The sequence below is a fragment of the Capra hircus genome, chromosome 1, assembly GCF_001704415.2.
Source record: "Capra hircus breed San Clemente chromosome 1, ASM170441v1, whole genome shotgun sequence".
Classification (NCBI taxonomy): domain Eukaryota; kingdom Metazoa; phylum Chordata; class Mammalia; order Artiodactyla; family Bovidae; genus Capra; species Capra hircus.
In genome coordinates this window covers 23531145-23549679 of record NC_030808.1, presented here as the reverse complement: position 1 = coordinate 23549679, position 18535 = coordinate 23531145, and the positions used below count along the sequence as shown (strand labels likewise).

The 18535-nt window shown below is 35.5% G+C and overlaps 1 protein-coding gene across 6 annotated transcripts in view; it reads right to left on the bottom strand.

The window, feature by feature from the left end:
- ROBO2 (roundabout guidance receptor 2) overlaps window positions 1-18535 on the bottom strand; it is a 660838-nt gene that overhangs the window by 131453 nt on the left and 510850 nt on the right. For all 6 annotated transcript variants that reach the window (XM_018053546.1, XM_005674776.3, XM_018053521.1 and 3 more), the window contains exons 6-7: window positions 15354-15481; window positions 10626-10637 (exon numbers count right to left, since the gene is read on the bottom strand). In XM_018053546.1, the coding sequence (XP_017909035.1) occupies window positions 10626-10637; window positions 15354-15481 (140 nt within the window). The remainder of the gene's footprint in view (window positions 1-10625; window positions 10638-15353; window positions 15482-18535) is intronic.

Here is an 18535-nt window from a genome sequence, read left to right as displayed (position 1 = left end):
AGCTAAACCACGAGGGCTGATCACATCCCATTATCTCATTTTTTAGGAAAAGATTGCATGAAGATGCCAATCAGAAAAAAAAAAAAGGGGGCGGGGGGAGGGACTTGCAAGTAAGGAACAAATGTACTGATGCTGAAGTGCTGCTTAGTTAACGGAATTTTAATATGCAACTGCAATGTTTCTTAATAACATTAATTACACGCTTAGTAAGGCACCGTCCTAACTCATTAGTGCCTTCTTTTTTGTTGTATTTTATCTCCTACTAGCAGAATGGGGACTATATGATTGGCCTGTTACCATTAATGTTGCTTAATCTTTTTATAGCACTATTTAAAGCTGCTTGCATAAACATTTTCTAGGCAAGTATTACCTATGTGTGCATATATGTGTATCAATTAACTGCACCAACACTTGGTGTACCCCTACCATGTGTAAATGTTATGCTAGACCTAGAGGCAGCAGAAAGATAAACACAACGATGTATTTACTGACAAAGAGCTAATCATTTTGTAGGGGAGATGAAAATAATATCCTTAATAAATCTAGGAACTAATGTTTGCTATAAGAGATATTTAAAAAGGCATTCACACATATTTCAATTCAAAATTTAATTTAATTTAATTTGGTAGTTTATATATTTTTAATGAACCTAATTATGTAGTATTCCCTTGAGTAACATTTCATGGCATGCATATAATATTTAGGTGTAATGTACATCATGATATATATTTTACAATATATATATAAATATATATAAGGTGGTATCTTTCTGCCAATGAAATATTATAATTTATAAAGGTGAAAATTTTTCTTAGAAGGTGTGATTAACAATTAATGCTATTTCTTTCTGACAATAGCCAGTGAAGTCTTCTAATACTAATCTCATATACTGTTTCTACTCCTCCCTGGTGGTTCAGATGGTAGAGTCTGCCTGCAACGCAGGAGACCTGGGTTTGATCCCTGGGTTGGGAAGATCCCTTGAAAGGAATGGCAACCCACTCCAGGAGTCTTGCCTGGAGAATTTCATAAACAGAGGAGCCTGGCGGGCTACAGTCCATGGGGTCACAAAGAGTCAAACATGACTTTTACATTACTGTGATATTTGATATTTATACTACTTTAAACTACTAAGTAAACATGCTGTTTATTTTATTTTTATTTGAAAAGACTCCAAAATTGATGAGTTTTTTATTATTTAGGTTAAAATTATAAGTTTTTAATATTTAGGTTAATATCATTCAGAAAACTAAGATCATGGCATCTGGTCCTATCACTTCATGGGAAATAGATGGGGAAACAGTGGTGATAGTCTCAGACTTTATTTTTTTGGGCTCCAAAATCACTTCAGATGGTGACTGCAGCCATGAAATTAAAAGACACTTACTCCTTGGAAGGAAAGTTCTGACCAACCTAGATAGCATATTCAAAAGCAGAGACATTACGTTGCCAGCAAAGGTCCATCTAGTCAAGGCTATGGTTTTTCCAGTAGTCATGTATGGATGTGAGAGTTGGACTGTGAAGAAGGCTGAGCGCTGAAGAACTGATGCTTTTGAATTGTGGTGTTGGAGAAGACTCTTGAAAGTCCCTTGGACTACAAGGAGATCCAACCAGTCCATTCTAAAGGAGATCAGCCCTGGGTATTCTTTGGAAGGAATGATGCTAAAGCTGAAACTCCAGTACTTTGGCCACCTCATGCGAAGAGTTGACTCATAGGAAAAGACTCTGATGCTGGGAGGGATTGGGGGCAGGAGGAGAAGGGGACGACAGAAGATGAGATGGCTGGATGGCATAACCGACACGATGGACGTGAGTCTGAGTGAACTCCGGGAACTGGTGATGGACACGGAGGTCTGGTGTGCTGCAATTCATGGGGCCGCAAAGAGTCGGACACGACTGAGCGACTGAACTGAACTGAATGAAACAAAGGCTTTTTGCTCCACCTTCTTCTATTAAATGCAACAAAAGAAATGAATAATATGGAAAAACTACCATAACACCAAACTGCAAATTATGAAGTCCTCTTGCCAATCATGGTTGAATCTGGAGGAAAATGAGGACAGGAAATGAACAATAACTAGACTCAATCCACAATCCTTTATTAATACCAATTTCACAAAAAGTATTTGTCAACACTGCAAGAGCCCATTCCATCATCCCTTGATAGGGAAAAGGAGATTAGGAGTTAAGAAGGAGACTTGGGAAATATGAGAGATGACTTCAAAGTTAACCAACTAAAATTCACAAGTCAGGAGAGAAGGTACTGCAGGAAATAAAAGGCCCAGTCAATTATGAATAGAAAAAGTTTAAGGTGGCCCCCATGATGTGCACTTCCTTAAGTTACTCCCATGATTGTTATGTGACAAAAGAGATTCTGTAGCTATAATTAAGGTCACTAATCAGTCGACCTTAAGATAGGTCTTAGGGAACTTAAGGTTAATTTAGCTGTGTAATCCTGTCAAAAAAGACCTTTCAATCAGGGGATTTTCTCCAGCTGATAGCAGACCAAGAAGTGAGAGGTAAGCAGAGCCCTTGAAGGATTCAAGGTATCACTGCTGACTTTGAAAGCTTCTGGCTGGCAGCAAACAAGAAAATGGTGATGTCGATGCTATAGCTACAAAGAACTTAATACTGCCAACAACCTCCATGAATTCTGAAGTGGATTCTTCTGGAGAGTCTCCAGAGAAGTGCTCAGGCTGATCAACATCTTGACCTGGCCTATGATGTGCTAAGAGGAGGACTGAGTTGAGCCTGATTGGACTTTTGATCTACAAAACTGTGGCCTAAAAAATGGGTACTGTTTAAAGACAGAAATACAGATCAATGGGACAAAATAGAAAGCCCAGAGATAAATCTATGCACCTACGGACACTTTCTCTTTGACAAAGGAGGCGAGAATATACAATGGAGAAAAGACAATCTCTTTAACAAGTTGTGCTGGGAAAACTGGTCAACCACTTGTAAAAGAATGAAACTAGAACACTTTATAACACCATACACAAAAATAAACTCAAAATGGATTAAAGATCTAAATGTAAGACCAGAAACTGCAAAACTCCTAGAGGAAAACATAGGCAAAACACTCTCTGACATAAATCACAGCAAGTGCCTCTATGACCCACCTCCCAGAGTAATGGAAATAAAAGTAAAAATAAACAAATGGGACCTAATTAAACTTAAAAGCTTTTGCACAATAAAGGAAAGTATAAGCAAGGTGAAAAGACAGCCTTCAGAATGGGAAAAAATAATAGCAAAAGAAACAACTGACAATGAATTAATCTCCAAAATATAACAGCAGCTCATGCAGCTCAATACCAGAAAAATAAATGGCCCAATCAAAAAATGAGCCAAAGAACTTAACAGACATTTCTCCAAAGCAGACATACAGATGCCTAACAAACACATGAAAAGATGCTCAACATCACTCATTTCAGAGAAATGCAAATCAAAACCACAGTGAGGTACCACCATCTCACACTGGTCAGAATGGCTGCCATCAAAAAGTTTACAAACAATGCTGGAGAGGGTGTGGAAAAAAGGAAACCCTCTTACACTGTTGGTGGGAACGCAAACTAGTACAGCCACTATGGAGAACAGTGTGGAGATTCCTTAAAAAACTGGAAACAGAACTGCCTTATGACCCAGCAATCCCACTGCTGGGCATACACACTGAGGAAACCAGAATTGAAAGAGACATGTGTACCCCAATGTTCATTGCAACACTGTTTACAATAGCCAGGACGTGGAAGCAACCTAGATGTCCATCAGCAGATGAATGGATAAGAAAGCTGTGGTACATATACACAATGGACTATTACTCAGCCATTAAAAAGAATACATTTGAGTCAGTTCTAAATGAGGTGGATGAAACTGGAGCCTATTATATGGAGTGAAGTGAGTCAGAAAGAAAACCACCAATACAGTATACCAATGCATATATATGGAATTGAGAAAGATGGTAACAACTACCCTAAATGCAAGACAGCAAAAGAGACAGATGTAAAGAACAGACTTTTGGACTCTGTGGGAGAAGGCAAGGGTGGGATGATTTGAGAGAACAGCATTGAAACATGTATATCAGCATATGTGAAATAGATGACCAATCCAAATTTGATGCATGAAGCAGGGCCCTCAGGGCTGGTGCTCTGGGGCAACCTAGAGGGATGGGATGAGGAGGGAAGTGGAAGGGGGTTCAGGATGAGGGGACACATGTACACCCATGGCTGGTTCATGTTAATGTATGGCAAAAACCGCCACAATATTGTAAGGTAACTAGCCTCAAATTAATTTCAATAAATTTTTTTAAAGGGTGCTGTTTAAGTCCCTCAATTTGTGGGCACTTGTTACACAGCTGTGGAAAAACTACTATACCTAAAAAGCATCTTCATTACAAAGCAGGAAGTATGAAGGAAGATGAAGAGGGTTTTATATAGAATATAGGGAGCTGGTAACCTAAAGTGGTCAGTTCTGTACTACTAAAATCACTAGCATACCAAGAGGAAAAGTAACATGTTTTTTGAGAAAATATTCAAGATAAGAGTCTAAGTAGAGGTTACTGAATGACCCTTATACTTTTCACTTTCTCTTCTCCAAACATGCAAACTCTAGTTTTTAGCCATTAACTAGCAGCAGCAGATGGTTAATCAAATAGGGACTAAAACAGGATCTATGCAAAACTAAATAATACAATAAAACTTATATTAACTAATTACTTATTTAATGAATGACAAAATAACATAATCATCAGTCAAAGGGAGATAAAACATCTATATCTTCCAAATATAACATAAGGGAACAGAGAAATAATTTAGGATAGCTGTTTATAGTCCAAATAGAATTATATACATACAACAGGGTCACTCATAAAAAAAAAAAAGAAGACACAAACAAAAATCTCAAAAAAAGAGGTTAAGGGCCTAAAAGACAAGTGGAGGAGAATGCTTTGTTCAAGCTTGGCAAGGAAATTAACAAAATTAAAGACATATAATTGAGAAATAGGAAAATGATAACTAAATTGAAAGAGGAAGGTGATAAACAGGCATTAAGAAATCAAACAATATGAAAAATGATGATGTCAAAATTATTATAGAGAAGTTAACAAGTATGGAATTGAGACAAAGGAAAGCCAATATAACTGATGTATTTGAGGAAAAGAACTGAGAAAGGAAAAATACCCAGAGATAAAACAGAAGAAATCATATTGAAATAGAGTAAATAAAAGCATGAATCTGTAGATTTAAGGGGTTGTGCTGTTCTAGGAACATTAGACACAGGTGATCAGGCTCAAGGTATAACCCAGCAAAGTTATTGGAAGAAGGGAGTATATTGATATTCATATTAGTATTCATAAAAGGGTATCCCACTTAGGATAAAAATATTTTGTGAACCTTGAGTTTCACTACAGAATTTTTCAATATGAAGACAATTCAAAGTCTGAGAAAAAATATGACTCAATAAATTTATACCCGCCTTTCAAATTAGAGGCATTGAACAGACACTGTCAAACATAAAAGATGCTTCCAAAAGAATCTAGTCAGTGACTAACACCAGCCAAGCATGAGAAGTAACCAGGACTTGATTTTTCACTTTAAATATTAGCATTACCCTATATGCCGGTCAGGAAGCAACAATTAGAACTGGACATGGAACAACAGACTAGTTCCAAATAGGATAAGGAGTACGTCAAGGCTGTATATTGTCACCCTGCTTATTTAACTTATACGCAGAGTACATCATGAGAAATGCTCGACTGGAAGAAGCACAAGCTGGAATCAAGATTGCCAGGAGAAATATTAATCACCTCAGATATGCAGATGACACCACCCTTATGGCAGAAAGTGAAGAGGAACTTAAAAAGCCTCTTGATGAAAGTGAAAGAGGAGAGTGAAAAAGTTGATTTAAAGCTCAACATTCAGAAAACGAAGATCATGGCATCTGGTCCCATCACTTCACGTCAAATAGATGGGGAAACAGGGGAAACAGCGTCAGACTTTGTTTTGGGGGGCTCCAAAATCACTGCAGATGGTGATTGCAGCCATGAAATTAAAAGACACTTACTCCTTGGAAGAAAAGTTATGACCAACCTAGATAGCATATTGAAAAGCAGAGACATTACTTTGCCAACTAAGGTCCATCTAGTCAAGGCTATGGTTTTTCCAATGGTCATGTATGGATGTGAGAGTTGGACTGTGAAGAAAGCTGAGCGCCGAAGAACTGATGCTTTTGAACTGTGGTGTTGGCGAAGACGCCTGAGAGTCCCTTGGATTGCAAGGAAATCCAACCAGTCCATTCTAAAGGAGATCAGCCCTGGGTGTTCTTTGGAAGGAATGATGCTAAAGCTGAAACTCCTACTTTGGCCACCTCATGAAAAGAGTTGACTCATTGGAAAAGACTGATGCTGGGAGGGATTGGGGGCAGGAGGAGAAGGGGACGACAGAGGATGAGATGGTTGAATTGCATCACTGACTCGATGGATGTGAGTTTGAGTGAACTCTGGGAGTTGGTGATGGACAGGGAGGCCTGGCGTGTTGCGATTCATGGGGTCGCAGAGTCGGACATGACTGAGGGACTGAACTGAACTGAAAGATATTTTAAATGTTTCACATCACGGGAACACTGTTAGAATAAACACAATTGAATGCATTTTTAACCTACTATTTAATCAAAACTTATGGAGCCATGAAAAATGTGATACTTAATAAAAATTAAATGGGAATCTGCATAAAGTAGCTAATTAGTGCCAGGTGCATGAAACATAAGGGCTCCTAGGAGAGAGATGATCACTTCAGGTCTTGGGGTAACAGCTTGTCCAAAGAAGAAAGGCTGCAGAGAATACAAGTATAGGCTTCCTCCTAAGAGATGCTTAGGAGGTCTTTTGCAGAAAAGTTGACCTTGACATGAAAGGATTCATATCTCTCTAGCTACTGATTAAAAAAAAAATACCTGTAATATTTCCATTATTAAGTTAAATTATATCCAGCACATTGTTTTCCAAATTTCAAGGTGGGGTGGAGGGTAGAGGTGTTGAAAAACCAGTTGCATTATTTTTAAAGTAGTATCTGCTTTATAGTATAATATTTTATGAATGAATTTTTCCAGGCACTCACTTTTTATGGACCTTTTAGTGGCCTCAATAAAATGCTTCAGAGCATGTTATAGGAAAGAAAATACTCCACTTCAACTTGAAACAGAACTTTCTAAAATGAGGTTATGTTAATTTTTGTGTTTAAACAAAGATTGAAAAAATATGTCCCTATACAGTGGCTGCATCTTCAAAATAATAATAAAAGATGGAAATTTTGCCAGAAACGTTTACATGCCTCTATACTTACAAACTCCTGTGTGGCCAATTATATTCTATAGAAAGAAACATACTTTTGACTTACTAAATTAGGAAATAATTGGAAATTTCTATAATGTTGTGTATTGTCAATTTGTTTTTGATGTTAAATGAGTTTCACCTGATATACTCAGCTTTTAGTTTCCATACTGGAGGCAATCAGTATGTAGCAGATGGTACATAAGACACAAAACGAAGCAGGCCTCACCATCACACGCAAGGCAGCTGGTAGATTTGACAGTTCTTTTCCAAATTACTCATCATGTTTTGAGTTGCTGCTAGGAAAAAAATGTGTTGCCCATCTCCAAAATAGATGTTCTTTTTTTATTTTTAAGCTTGGGAAAGACTTCCAATAGAAAATAAGACAGATGGGCATAGGAAGCAAGATATTTTTCCCTATTTATAACCTTTTCTTCTGTTAGTTCCCTCATCATAAGAGTTTTCTAAACAAACAAATGAATATTTCAACATTCAGACTTAACTATGCCCTAGGATATACTTTTGCTTCTCATATAAAAAATGCTGTTGGGACAGGGAAAAGTCGAAATCACAGAATGAGCCGGTGGATTTTTAAGGATTAAAGTGGCATTTGTCAAGATTCTGTGGTAAAGATAACTAAGGAAGTTAGGTTCCAGGACTCTTGGAGGTGTTGATGACATTGCACATGAGTAAGTGAAATCTGAGAACTCTTTCTGCCGTTGGCACTTATGTGATTGTTTGCTTTCAGTAAGATTTTTCACATTGAAGATCCTCAAACTCAAGAGTGTTTTTTATCTTCTCAAAAGTACAGGAAAGAAGGTGTTTATTCCCACTGTAAATTGCATAGAGTTTCCAATTCTTTGACTCAAATGCAGCTTGTAAGAGTTATCCAGTTTGGAAGTTTACAATGATTTCTAAAAGGGCTTTCCCCACAGACTACCAAGCTTCATCTGGTATGTAATGTAATGATTGATTTCTGAATCTATAAGTATTCCAGAATCTGCATATATTTCTAATTTTCTTTTAAAAGCTTTAGACAGGAGCTACCCACTGAATTTTCTCTAAATCTTATATATTTGGTACATATTTCTTCACATAGTTTATACTAGCATCCAAGATGGATTTTCCTCTGCTTTCTGTGGTTTCTACTTTGTAGAATACTGTTTATGCTACTGCTAAGTTTCAAAGTTAAAAAACATTTAGTCTACTAACAAATATTAATAATGTAGTTTTCAAGCTCTGAATATTTAATTCAAGCTTTTACTTAATTTGTATCTTCTAACCTTACAATAAAAGTTGCCTTATCTATAATTCCTGAATTAAAATTGATGTAAGAAATTGATGAAAAGAAAAAGCAAATAATTTCCTCATTATCAGTCTTCTTTGGTGATCCAATAAAAGCATATCAAACATTCACTTTCCCAAATTAATAGTAGTTGTCAAGTTTAAAGTATAGTTCTTCATATCTCTCAACATTGTCATGTCATTCAAGAAAGATTTATAAAATGACAGGCTTTCCCAGAATAAAGTACAATGTGTCAAGAAGCTATTCTTTAGTTCCTGTCCAATGAGATTTAAGAAATCATTTTGAAAAAGAATAAATACAGAAATAAATTTTGAATTGCTTTGTAGGTGACAAATACATCTAATACCCTGCACACATCATATTTTCTAATCAATGTATTTTTATTCAAGAGTTTTTATATACTGAAAATTATTAACATATTGTTCTATGTTTGGGGAACTTGCAAAATAATATAGATCAAGTGATCATGGTTTATTGGCATAAAATTTTATATACAAATATCTATAATTTAATGTGATTCTTCCTGTTAATTTGCAAGGTTATTATTTTATTCTTTCCCACTTATTTCTTAATTTTTGATGTCATACCATAAATATGTAAACTTATCAATGTGAATTCTTACAAATGCAAAAACTATAATATATTCCTTAACCTTCTAAAAGCACCAGTTGTAAAAATCATGATCAATTAAATGGTGTTTTAAGGAGAAAATGTCTACAGTTTATGTTGAAATTGATGATAAGCCATAAGTATATTCCAGAAATACTGAAATGTGAAATAATATGTCTCAGAAACTAGAAATGTGTAAACCAATGTTGACATACCAAACTTTTCACATATATGGTCAATTTTGAATTCAATTTATTCCTACATCAGTTCTGATAAGTAAGGGCTTTTCTCTCAATTTTATACAGGAAGTGACTGGGGATTAGGATTGTTGAGTAACTGACAAAGGAAGTACTGCTTGGAAATAGCAGAACAGAAATTCAGATTAGGAAGCCAAAGTTCTTTTTACTGTATTTACTATCTATATAAGAAGATATTACATAACAATACTGTCTGTGAATGTTTCAACCAATGGGGGAAAAAGGTTATGAGTCTGGATGACTATATACCAAATGTCAATAATGTCAAGCCAGTATATTAACGAAGCTTTTGAAGTTAGGTGAACCAGTTATATAGCTCTGTCAAATTGAAACACTTATTAAAGTACCTCTTGGTATATTAAAGAAGCAATCCATTTAAGCATATATCTATTTATTTACTTTTATCACAATTACCAAGATTTCTTTTATTCAAACACATTTCTTGATAGGTTAAGCTAAACTTTAAGAGACATACAGAAAGTTTATTAAAAAAAATATTTTATCTTTGTTTAAAAATAATTACCACTTAAATTAATGCAAGCACACGCTGTTAATTTCAGTTTTGCAAAGCCAAATGAAGAATGTATAGTCAAACAATTTTTCATGCCAAAGAACACAGATCATCATTCCCTTTTCTTCTAGGTGTAAGCATTGACTTACAGAAACTTGAAGCATTCTACTAAAGTTTGTTTAAGCGGCATGCAGATAAGTGTGCAGCAGTAAAAAATACCCGTACAAAGCAGAGACTCCAAGCAGCTGAAAATATATGTGCATAAAATAATAAAACTTAACCTAGTTCATAATCTTTCATCTTAACAAATATCAAACATTATGATTTGACTCACTCAAGAAAACTGAAGTGTAATTTTCTCAAGAAAAGTTAACAGTATATAATATTCTCTATTCACATATTCTTTTACATGAAAATTTTACCTATTAATTTCAGAGTAGTAAAAAGTAACTACATGGTTTAGTAAAGCGATGAAAAAGTCAGAAGCAACTTTTACAGCAGACAGTCCCTCAAGTAATATTTTAACAGGGGTGAACAAATACTTTTCAATCTGTCATATCCTAACATGTATGAGCTATGAAGCATTGTACAAAGCCATGCGAAATGGATAGAAGGATGGCTACTTACCCACAGGGCGAGCTGTAGACATTACAATGGTGTGGTGAGAACATAAAAAAGAAATTAAAAAAAAGAAAGAAAAGAAAATTATCAGAATGCATGATGTGTAATGTTACATTTAAGTATGGACAGTAGGGTGATTTCTAGTGTCATTATTCAAGTATGAACAGGATGTCCTAGCTTGATAAAAACTGAACATTATAAATAGAAGTCTAAGAAAACAATTACTTTGCATGCTGAGATTAACTCTAAGCAATTTGACAGATATTATACATGAGGTCTTATCATCGTCATCACTTACTACAGTTATTATTTCAAAGATCTTTTTAAATAGCCTTGTGTTATCCCAAAGTTAAGAACCTGATGAATATAACTATTCAAGTCACAGACTAGCAAATGTCATGTCAATAAGAGAAGGCCTCACTGTCTGATTTAAATAGCAATTGGATTTTAGGCATGGTTAGTCAGAACCATTACAGGGACTACAGAAAAAGCCCCTGACACTGCTTTTCAGCCAGTAATAAGTTAAGATCACATCACTTTTCATCCGTGGACAGGGTGGATGAAAATATAACAAATAGGTTGGAACATCCTTAGAGATTTCAACTGAGTAGCGCTCTAACCACTGTTAAGCTCTTTTCTTTTTTTGGCAGAGGGCAGGAAACAATGACTGACAAATTGATTCTTGTTCACACTGAGAATGGCTTTCAAACTGCTGCCTCAACAAATTATTATTTTTTATTATTCCATAACTTTCAATCACTAAAATCAGTTGAAATAGGCTACCCCTTTTATAAATGCACAGAAATTGAAAGAGACACACATGGGCTTAATAATACTTTCTTTAAAAAGAATATTGCCAAATCAATTTAGATAGTAAACCACTTTGTATAAAAGCAATAGACAAATATAAAACATATGGCCCCATTATTCAAAGGAAGAAGAAATCAATTTAGTAGCATTTGAACTTTTATGAAAACTTACATTTCAAAATATAAATTTATTCAACAAACAAGTGCTTCACTCATATCCCAGTGGATAAAGCTCTAGTGCAAATACAATGTAACCCTCAAACTTATGAGTAGTTTTGTCTTGCTTTCGTCTAATGCATGGTGAGACAGATACAGCCACTGAAACCACATTTACAGACATTTATTCACTCACTCAACAAATACATCACAATTCTAGCTCTGTGGAATCTTTGAAACTGTACTGGAACTTCTTCTCTATGAGATTCATGGTCTTAGGATATTATTCACAATTAAAAGGGGGAAGACCATTCAAAGAAGAATAAAGCAATTATAGCAACTGCATGAAAATTCAGCTTGGTGAAAGTTCAGCTTGGTGAAACTCTTAGTGTGTCCTAGAGTCTATAGAGGATTTCCTACAGCAAGAGGAAGAAAGTAAGCTGAACTATACACAATAATCTCTGTTTTTGGAGGGGCGCACAATAATAACAACTAAGAACACAAAAACAGACTAACATAATAAGGTTGTGCCATATTCTAATGAATAAGAGTTCTCAGTTTTGCAAATGTGTAGAAGAAAAAGAACTTAGTTTCTAATTTTTTATTTTTCAGGTGCCACTTTTGAATCTGAAACATGTTTCCTTTAGAAACAAAAAGCCATTTTGAGTCTAAAGAGAGAAAAGAAAAAAAAAATGGTAAGAAATCATGTTTTAAAGAAAGAAAATACATTTCTGTTTCAGTCTCAGGTAATTCCAATAAAATTAGAACTTTATTGCTCTAGAAATAGTTTTTGAAATTGTTCAAGTTTTCCTAATGAAGCTCTGTTTAGGCAAAGCCAATTTAAGCAATTAAAAAAATGGGGAAAATGTGTTCACAAATATGCAGTTTGTGTTCACTTATTTTGGAGCCACGTTAAAAAGTTCTATCAGATCATGAATTACTTGATAAGAATATAAATATCAGGAGGCTTACTGTTGTCTAGAAATATTTTTTCTAATTTTATGTTTGTCCAGTCAGCAAAGAGAACTACTTGCTATTATGTTTAATTTTATAGTCTATTTTCACCATATTTCTGAAGTGGAAAACAGCTGAGTAAGTCTGTTTCAGATTTTGATGATAAAACTTTCTTTCTTTTTCTTTTCCAAAATTGGATAAAGTAAATATTATGATAAAATTTCGGCAGAAACATCACAATAAAACCTATTGTCTTTGTCACAAAGCAACATTTCATCCTGGAAAAAAAAATATAAAAACAGCAGGTGGATGTTTTCAAAATCAGCAAATTATACTAAACTGCGTCCTTGAGTTAAATGGATGAAAATCGATGTGGCCCTCTTTGGTCAGTTGACCCTGTTCTGATAAAACAATCCAGAGAAGGGTTGAACATTTCATTTACATGCATAGAAAAATGAGTGCAAAATACTAAGCTGCAGATATTATGTTTTTTTTCCTGTTAACCTCTTAGCATGAGAAATCCCAACTGCTTTTCCTAATGTTTTTAAACAATTTTTTCTCCACAGTCTATTATATTATGGGGATTTCTATTCTTTAACTCTTTTTTTGATACATTAGTCAGATGAAAATAAATACCAAATAGATTAAACTCTCTAATGCATCTTTAGGACACACATCAGGGGAGAGATCATTAAGCTTTGCTGCTTTTAAAAAAAGTCCTATTGAGAACAAACAACTCTTTGTATTTGTTTTGTACATTAGCTTCAAACATCCATTGAGGAGGAGCATGCTTTGCTAAATGAAATAGTAAACCTGAAACTTTCAACAAATTATGAAAATAATTAGCTGGGAAAGTATCTTAAAGCAAACAGACCACTTCAAATCTCATTCATCCAAGCATTCAAGTATAAAAGGAACCCTCTTGCTTCTATAAACAAACAACTCCTCACATTTCTCACCATTTGTTTGGTCAGCAAATATTTTTTGACTAGAACATTTCTTGGTGAGTTGTTTATTTTTTCTACTTACTTCAGAAAAAGTAAACAAACAAACTTTGGGGGAAATATGGTCAGGTGAATTGCTTTTGCAAAGGGCTGACTAGATAAAAGCAAACAAATATATATATATATAATGTACCAGAAAATGTAGATTAACCATAGTGAATAGGCTTACAAAGCTCTCAGATTTTGCTCATATATTATCAGTAAATATATATATATTCAATTGGTGTATGATTGTAGATTTTTAAAGAATTGAAAACATTTTTAAGCAACTGGCTTGCCAATTTTGTTTAAATTTATTCTGCATCTGAGTCCAACCTAGAATGTCTGGAAGGAAGAAAATGAATTAAGTGGAAGAGGAACAGAGTGACTGAGAAGTTTGGAAATCATCAATATTTTTCTAGGTATCCAGAATCATCTAGACATTCACAATGTCTCCTAATAGTTACCTGGAGGAAGATAAGTTTTCTTTGTTTTTGTTTTTGTTTTAATGATATGATGCCCAAATAATGTGTGTTAGTTGCTCAGTCACACCTGACTCTCTGCGACCCCTGGCTCTTCTGTCCATGGAATTTTCCAGGCAAGAATACTGGAGTGGGTTACCATTTCCTCCTCCAGGGGATCTTCCCGACCCGAGGATCAAACCTGGGTCTCCTGCATCGCATCTGAGCCGCAAGGGAAGCCCAAATCACACATTATGCAAAAATCATTTTTCTTACCAGATAGAAGACCAGTCTGAGAATCCCTCACATACTTCTTGCCAATCCAAATTCTTCCAAGCCTTTCACCTAATCTTGTGTAAAATGCGAGTAAAACTGCTCAAGGCTGAGGTCTGACTAGACAAAGTGAAATACAACTGAGAGACGTGGATGTAAACTTGCAGTCAAACTTCTTTATTGAGAGTGATGGGAGGCAGAGGCATCAGCTGAGGGATGAAAGGCTGAAAGACTGAGCAATGGATGTACTTGCCTATCTCTGTTAAATCCCGTGAGTGTAAACAATGCCATGGGTAATATCTATTTGGCAAAGGTAAGTGTAGCTGTGCGCACGTACTATTTGGTACCTTGGGCTATATAATTTACTCCTGTGGATTAACATGCACCACCAGGAAGACGCTTAATTCATTCTAGCTCACTGTAGGGTTAAGTAATGCTTTCTTTCCCTTATAAGCAATGGCAGGGAGTCTGTAAATGGAAATTATTCCATGACTGAGAAAGTGCACGACACCCAGAAAGAGAAAGTTAATACAAGAGCAGCACTGACTATTTCAATTATTTAAGGCCAACGAACTTCACAAATCACTCTCTAAATCAGATTTCCTCAACGTGGGTGTTCCTTTATATCCATTTTCCACCTTTGGAAGCAGTGTTAGGTTTTATTTTTTTTTTTCCAAATTGCTTTTTGAATGCTGAAATGAAAAAGAATTTCAAGAAAATTGTCTCCTAGTATAAAGTGACAATCTAGTAAACAGAAAACTGAGTATCTTTGAAACCAGTGACATTTAAAAGCTGTAATTAGATCAAAACAATGGAAACACAAAAGATTAGTGTACATCTTTTTTATTTTTAAGATTTAATTTTAAACTGTTAGCTCTTATTTATTAAATAAAAATTAATCACTTCAAAGGCACATCCTTTCAAATCCAAATTTGAAATTAAGTTTATTTCAATTAAAAATTGAGAGGACACAAAATCCAGGCATTTTATGTACTAATAAAACACTGCAAGCTATTATTTTGATTATGAGTTCACTTACCAATTTAACCAAATATTAGTCTGCTAGTTCAATCATATTTCACATCTTAAGTCTCTTACCTCGGACTGTGAGAGTAGCAGAAGCTTCTACTTTTCCAACCCGATTTTCAGCAATACACATATATGTGCCTTCATCTGTACTCATTGCCTTTTTAATTCTCAGTGTGTAATCATCTTTGATGTCATACCTGTGTAGAATATAGATTGGCTTTATTCAATAACATTGGTCGCATTTAGACAACACTTAGTATTCACCTTCATTTTTCTCTTTTATATTATATTTTACCTAAAATAAAACACACACACAACATTCAGTCATAAAGTATAACTACTTTGATTAAAGGTATTGCTAATAAGATGAATAATTTCATATCTGATTTCTAGCTGTTTGATTATCAATTACCTATAATTTAGATGTCTATACAACTCTGACTGCATCAAAACCATCAACAGCATCATTAGTACTTTGGCTTTTTCTGATAGATCTTAGTATAATATTAGTGTGTGTTTCAGTTTCTTGGTGAGTTATAATTTGTAAGTTACACTACGTTCAAATATATGATTTATTTTTAGGCACTGTGAATATAATAGAGCTGAAATATATTAAAGAAGAAAATTCTCTTATTTTTGGAAAACTGACAAAAGGGACTTTGGCTAAAATAATTAAGAAGGGGTAATCCTTTTTTAAATTAGCAATATTAACATTTAAGACATCAACATGACTTCGAGTGATTTCTGGAAATGCACACCCTCAGCTCTTTAACAAACATTTACTGTCACACTTCTATTCTTTAACAAGCACACTGACATACTAGCACAGAAAAAAATTCTAAAAAATTTTAACATGAATTTTTAAGAGGTTGCATATGAATATGCTCATTAGATTCAAAGAAATTATTAAAATAAAGAAGTTATCTTTACATTCTTTTCATATTTGATTTTTCTCCTCGATTTTCACTGATGGTATTTGTCATTTCACACACACAATTTTGCAATAGCTTCTGGTTGATCACACTGACTATCTTTCCCATACACACAACACTGTTAATGCTATACTTTCAAAATATTACTTTAATTGGTTCTAGCTGATCACGACCCAGATAATCACGATGGTGTGATCACTCACCTAGAGTCAGACATCCTGGAATGTGAAGTCAAGTGGGCCTTAGAAAGCATCACTACAAACAAAGCTAGTGGAGGTGATGGAATTCCAGTTGAGCTATTTCAAATCCTGAAAGATGAGGCTGTGAAAGTGCTGCACTCAATATGCCAGCACATTTGGAAAACTCAGCAGTGGCCACAGGACTGGAAAAGGTCAGTTTTCATTCCAATCCCAAAGAAAGGCAATGCCAAAGAATGCTCAAACTACCGCATAACTGCACTCATCTCACATGCTAGTAAAGTAATGCTCAAGATTCTCCAAGCCAGGCTTTAGCAATTCGTGAACCGTGAACTTCCTGATGTTCAAACTGGTTTTAGAAAAGGCAGAAGAACCAGAGATCAAATTGCCAACATCCGCTGGATCATGGAAAAAGCAAGAGAGTTCCAGAAAGACATCTATTTCTGCTTTATTGACTATGCCAAAGCCTTTGACTGTGTGGATCACAACAGACGATGGAAAATTCTTCAAGAAATGGGAATACCAGACCACCCGACTTGCCTCCTGAGAAATCTGTATGCAGGTCAAGAAGAAACAGTCAGAACTGGGCATGGAACAACAGATTGGTTCCAAAAAGGAAAAGGAGTACGTCAAGGCTGTATATTGTCACCCTGCTCATTTAACTTATATGCAGAGTACATCATGAGAAATGCTGGACTGAAAGAAACACAAGCTGGAATCAAGACTGCTGGGAGAAATATCAATAACCTCAGATATTCAGATGACACCACCCTTATGGCAGAAAGTGAAGAGGAACTAAAAAGCCTCTTGATGAAAGTGAAAGAGGAGAGTGAAAAAGTTGGCTTAAAGCTCAACATTCAGAAAATGAAGATCATGGCATCTGGTCCCATCACTTCATGTCAAATAGATGGGGAAACAGTGGAAACAGTGTCAGACTTTATTTTTTTGGGCTCCAAAATCACTGCAGATGGTGACTGCAGCCATGAAATTAAAAGACGCTTACTCCTCGGAGAAAAGTTATGACCAACCTAGATAGTATATTCAAAAACAGAGACATTACTTTGCCAACTAAGGTCCGTCTAGTCAAGGCTATGGTTTTTCCTGTGGTCATGTATGGATGTGAGAGTTGGACTGTGAAGAAGGCTGAGCGCTGAAGAATTGATGCTTTTGAACTGTGGTGTTGGAGAAGACTCTTGAGAGTCCCTTGGACTGCAAGGAGATCCAACCAGTCCATTCTAAAGGAGATCAGGCCTGGGATTTCTTTGGAAGGAATGATGCTATAGCTGAAACTCCAGTACTTTGGCCACCTCATGTGAAGAGTTGACTCATTGGAAAAGACTTTGATGCTGGGAGGGACTGGGGGGCAGGAGGAGAAGGGGACGACAGAAGATGAGATGGCTCAATGGCATCACGGACTCAATGGACATGAGTCTGAGTGAACTCTGGGAGTTGGTGATGGACAGGAAGGCCTGATGTGCTGCGATTCATGGGGTCGCAAAGAGTCAGACACGACTAAGACACTGAACTGAACTGATCACAAGTAACTGAGTTTGTATTGCTTCAAGGACCAAGAAGCATTTTAGGCTTTCAATGAAGACTATCATAATTAGATTGTTTCTACTTCCAGCTTCAGCTAAAAGAATAAAACTGCTTCTCATGATTTTCAAGTTGAGGCATGGACCTAATAAAAGTTCTGTCTATGAACAGTAATGTTTATGAACCAAGTATGACAGCTAAACTCAACAATCCTTGCTCCTTCAGCCTCCATCCTCCAATTGTAGTGGTTCCTTTTCTGTCTGCATGTTTTGGGTTAAACTTTCACTGATTTACAATGTCGTAAGTCATGAGGGAAGCCTTATGATGATAACATCACTCATGTTTGAAGCTATCCATTACTTCACTAGAAAACTATGATTATTCCCTCCTCAAAACAAAACAAACAAAAACCCACGACCAACCCCCAGAGAGCAAATGGACAAACTAACAAAAAAAGGACTGCTACACCAATCATTTTGCACTTGCTCACATTTCGTATTGTCTATTTTGATAAACCAAATTCTGATAAAGGTGAGATCCTATCTGCTTCACTCATTGCTACAGCCACAGTCCCAACATAGAGCTT